Genomic DNA, 4,799 nt, shown 5'->3' with positions numbered 1-4,799 from the left:
GGCATTACTGTACAGTATGGAGTGCATAATGTTGAAGTTCCAGTAGTGAAGGTGAGGTTTCTATGACGTGTTAAGCAGTCTGATGGCCTCGTGGAAGAATCTGTCTCTCAGTCTGCTGGTACGGGACCGGATGCTGCAGAACCTCCTTCCTGATGGAAGTAGTGTGAACAGTTTATCACTTATCACTCACTTTGGCACAGACTCCCTAAAATTAGTATATGAGTACAAGCAAACACCACATAAGATGGTAGATTATTGGAACCACCTGAGATTAAGCCTCAAATGCAGACAAAGCAGGATTACTTCTAAGGGTCTTTAAATGAGATCTTGTGCTAACTTTCTAAAGTCTAACCTGTTGCTGGTGTCAGACAACAGCTTTTTGGATTTTTTTCAATATCTATAACTCTATTAACGCCTGAACTATTTGTTCAAACAAAAGAACTCCAACTGTTCCTGATTTTTTTCAGTGAAATATTTGACATTAGGGTCATTACAGTAATCCCACACAGCAGCAGCCCCAAGAAGATGAAGGATGGTTGAAAGAAGAGAGAGTAATGAGTTTGATGGTGCTCTACAGACAACAGAATATTTATCAGGCATTTCGATTCTTTTTATTGTTTGTTTTTGTTTTTTTTGTAATTTCTGTGTTATTTGCCAATATTTGGATTTGCCCTGTCTGTAATTAGCATAATGACCCTACCATCGCTGAAAAAAAACAACGAGTTCAAGGAGTATAAGATTATTTTTATTAGGCCCAGAGATAGATAAATGACTGGCAGTGACATTGATTTTCACTGGATTTCTTCTTTTAATGAATGAACCAGTCTGTTGATTAGTACATGCCTGAAGGTTTTGCTCTCTCTTTTTCAGCTAAACAATGGCCTCCTTTACTTGCACTGACATTTTGAAATGACAGCAAAAAGATATAAAATAAAATACAAACACTTTGAGTTAGCTTCTGAAATTAGTACTTTTTAATTTTTCATGAATTCAGCGGGGTGTGAAACTGGTTGTCAATCAAATGTTAAATTATTTTTGATCAACTGAACAACTGGTTGTGTGTATATAATTTTTTGAAGATTTGAGTCAATATTAGTCAAAAGAAAAAAAAAGAAACATAAAAAAAACTAACTGTAAATATAATGTACAACAATAGATAAGTTAATATAAAATATAAAGACAGAAGAAAGGCTGTTGTCTGTCATACATGTAAATGTGTGCTGTATCAGTACCTGCCTGTGGTTGAATGGCTTTTATTTTCAGTTTCCTAAAACAACATAACTGTTTTGGCTAAAACCACTGAAGCCTATTCAAATACTACATTATTAAAATTTTTGTTCCCCAAAGTGTTTTACTCTTACAGTAAGCCTAATTTACATTTCTAACAACCTTCTTTGGAAATTGATATGAAACTGTAATGATTATAGTGTTTTAAATAAAACAAAAGCTTTTTATACAAAACTAGCAGAAATGAAAATGACAAAACAGATGGACTCTAACTCTAGAAATTGCAAATCTGTCCACTTAACACTAAAGCTAACTTTATTTATTTATATTTTTGTCTTTTTTTCCACAAGATTACAGCTGAGGCTTAATTGCAATGGATCCAACAATGCCATTGTCACTCAGGAAAACACTCCGGTGGGATCTAAGATTGTTTGTGACAAGGACAGAACTGTCATTCCTGTGACTCCAGAGCTTTTCAATATCTTAATAAAAGTATGTTTTTTCTTAAACACAGGAACAGATGTTGAAATTTGTTGTTTATGAATGAACTACTACAAACTAAAACAACATTGCTGCATATTTCAGGTCTTCGTTATTCATCAAATGTTCTAACATGATAACCCTATGTTTTGACATCACATGTCTAGTCACATGTTAAATCTTTGATAAACAGGGACCTTTACCCTTAATGGATTAAATCAAATATAATTCTTTGTGTGTGTCTTCTGAAATTAGCTGTCTAGAGTACTTTTGCAGCAATTCATCTATAAATTCATTAATACATTTGTGGATGCTCCTTGTTTCATCCTGAGTTCTGCCTCTTACACTCACTAGCTAATTTATAGAGCAGGCATCAGCTTAATTTTGAAATTTAGTTATCAGGCTGTGCGAAATGTAACACTGCTATAACTTTATAGCATATTTAATTGTAATACATTTTAATATTTGTAAATGGACTGATTCTTATATAGCGCTTTTTTACTCTCCACTGTATACAACATGCCTCATTCACACCCACTCATGCAAGCACTTCTAAACGCAAGTGCACACAGCACACAGTACATTCACACACAGTCACACTCTGATGAACGCATCAGAGGGAGATTTGGGGTTATTATCTTGCCCAAGGACACTTGACATGCAGACTGGGGAAGCTTAGGTATAAAGATTTAAAAAGTCACATTCCTTGAAGGTCAATTGTATGGCCTGTATTTGTATAGCACTTTACTCAGTCCTTAGGACCCCAAAGCGCTTCACACGTTCAGTCATCCACCCATTCACACACTCGTGTTGGCAAGCTACATTGTAGCCACAGCCGCCCTGGGGCACACTGACAGAGGCGAGGCTGTCGGACACTGGCGCCCTCTGACCACCACCAGTAGGCAACAGGTGAAGTGTCTTGCCCAAGGACACAACGACCAACACTGTCTGAGCAGGGGCAACCTTCCGATTACAAGACAAACTGCCAACTCTTGAGCCTTGATCGCCCCATGTAAGGAATTATATGGGGGTTTCACTAAGTTTCACATTAGTTTGGACCTTTGACTCCTTCTTCAAGCTCAAATAAGGTCAAACTTGTATAAAGTGGATTTTTTCTTGAAAACTAACTGCTTGTGTTTGCACTTGCAACATTTAGGAAGTGATATTGGTATATGGGGATTATAGTTTCCAAATATCATTTGACCTAACCTTTACATTTCACATCTGCTTCTCTTTCAAATTGACCTAAAATCTTTAACAGAACGAATGTAAAGAATTAGCTGACGTATTTAGAAATTTACTGTGGCACAATAATATTTAACAAGCTCAATTTATTATACAGATATTTACATTATCAGTTTATTATCGATTTACCTACTCTTAAATAATGTTTGTGTAAAAATAAAATCCACATAAACATCTGTCATGTAATCCTAATCTAAGTTTTACTGCAGTACAAAACAAACAAAAACAAAACTAATATATACAATATCCAGTACTATTCTGTTGAAAGTAAACACTGCACAGAAGGTAGGTTGCCTTGGTTGTTGGTGTCAGAGTGCTTCTTGTTTTATCTATCATTTTAAACTTCAACTTTCAAGTATGCCCTACACTTATTGTCTCCTTCTATTCTAGGAGAGATTCACAAATACTGGGCCAAAGATTCACTTGGACTTAAAAAGAGACTGATTTTCAAAACAGATTTTGATAACAGGGACCTCATGAATCCATTGTTTTCAATAACAAAAGGGTTTGCACAGTAACTAGAACTAACCACCGTATATGTAATATCACATATATAATGATATCATGAAAGATTTCAATTCCAAGTAACTGATAATCCAGTTCTAATGTTTTAAAGGCAATCGGATTAAACAGGTCTATACATTTCCCTAAAAGTTTTAACATGATAACCTTATCACTGATCTCTTCCTACATGTTTGCCATCTTCCATTAAATTCAGTGAGCACTTGTCTTTCACACAAAGTACATTTCAAACTTTTTAAATTTTGCTCTTTTTTAATTTATAATCTGTTGGTGTCAATTCCAGGAGAATCCTTTCTCAAAAAAGAGATGGGACACTTGTTCAGTTGTTGGGAACGGTGGGATTCTGACAAACAGCGGCTGTGGAAAAATGATTGATTCAGCTGATTTTGTTATTAGGTGAGAAAGATGTCAAGAACAAAAATCATGATGAGGACTCTTCTCTCTGTAAGTAATATTTTGTTGTTTTTTTCAGGTGCAACCTTCCTCCTCTGGAAAATGAATTTAAGAGTGATGTTGGCATGAAGACTAACCTTGTGACAGCAAACCCAAGCATCTTAACAAAGAAGTGAGCCAAGAGTGACTCTAACATTGAAGTGACCTGTCAGTTTTGTCTTGTTTCTTTAACTAATATATTAATTTGCAGGTATGGGTCACTGATGGCACGTCGACGGGCGTTTGTAGATAGTCTCCACCAGTATGGCAACTCCCTGCTCCTCTTTCCTTGCTTCTCTTTTGGTGCTTACCGTGCAGTGTGTCAGCGGGCTGTGTATGCCATTGAAGACATGGAAATTCCTATCCAACCAATCTTCACAAACCCTCAATACTTGCAAAGTATGGACAAATTCTGGAAATCTCAGGGGGTAAATGGACATCGGCCTAGCACTGGAGCATATATGATTAGTCTGGCTTTGGAATTATGTGAAACTGTTCATCTTTATGGATTCTGGCCATTTAGTAATCATCCATATAAGCTCTTTCCCCTGACTAACCACTACTATGATAATGTACCCTATGATAGTAGAGTCCATGCAATGCCAGATGAGTTTTACTACTGGGTGCAACTGCACAACAAGGGCATTCTCAAGCTTCATCTTGAAGACTGTAAATCAGGTCAGGTCTAGTTTATATGATGGAATAAAATAAGAGTTTATTCAAGTGACCACCACAAAAGCCAAGACATTTGCACTGAAATCCAGTATGTGTTATTTTGATGTTACTTTAACAATCTTACAAAATATCTCTTAACTCTCTTTAAAAACCAGAGGTGACCGTGCATTTACCATCATTGCCCCTGGACTCTGGAATAATCTCCAAGTCAAAATCCC

At 36.2% G+C, this 4,799-nt stretch overlaps 1 protein-coding gene across 1 annotated transcript in view; it reads left to right on the top strand.

Annotated features, from left to right (window-relative positions):
- The window catches only part of LOC102203991 (alpha-2,8-sialyltransferase 8E-like), a 16,033-nt gene extending 11,438 nt beyond the window's left edge, over positions 1–4,595 (top strand). Inside the window, exons 2-5 of the mRNA XM_005753764.1 lie at positions 1,578–1,719; positions 3,758–3,870; positions 3,947–4,039; positions 4,118–4,595. Coding sequence (XP_005753821.1) covers positions 1,578–1,719; positions 3,758–3,870; positions 3,947–4,039; positions 4,118–4,595 — 826 coding nt within the window. The remainder of the gene's footprint in view (positions 1–1,577; positions 1,720–3,757; positions 3,871–3,946; positions 4,040–4,117) is intronic.
- Positions 4,596–4,799: the final 204 nt, after the last annotated feature.

The sequence above is a fragment of the Pundamilia nyererei genome, unplaced genomic scaffold (genome assembly GCF_000239375.1).
Source record: "Pundamilia nyererei isolate P.nyererei 1_Seehausen unplaced genomic scaffold, PunNye1.0 scaffold00461, whole genome shotgun sequence".
In the NCBI taxonomy this organism is placed as follows: domain Eukaryota; kingdom Metazoa; phylum Chordata; class Actinopteri; order Cichliformes; family Cichlidae; genus Pundamilia; species Pundamilia nyererei.
Note: the sequence above shows the minus strand (reverse complement) of the source record. Positions and strands in the feature narration are given on the sequence as shown.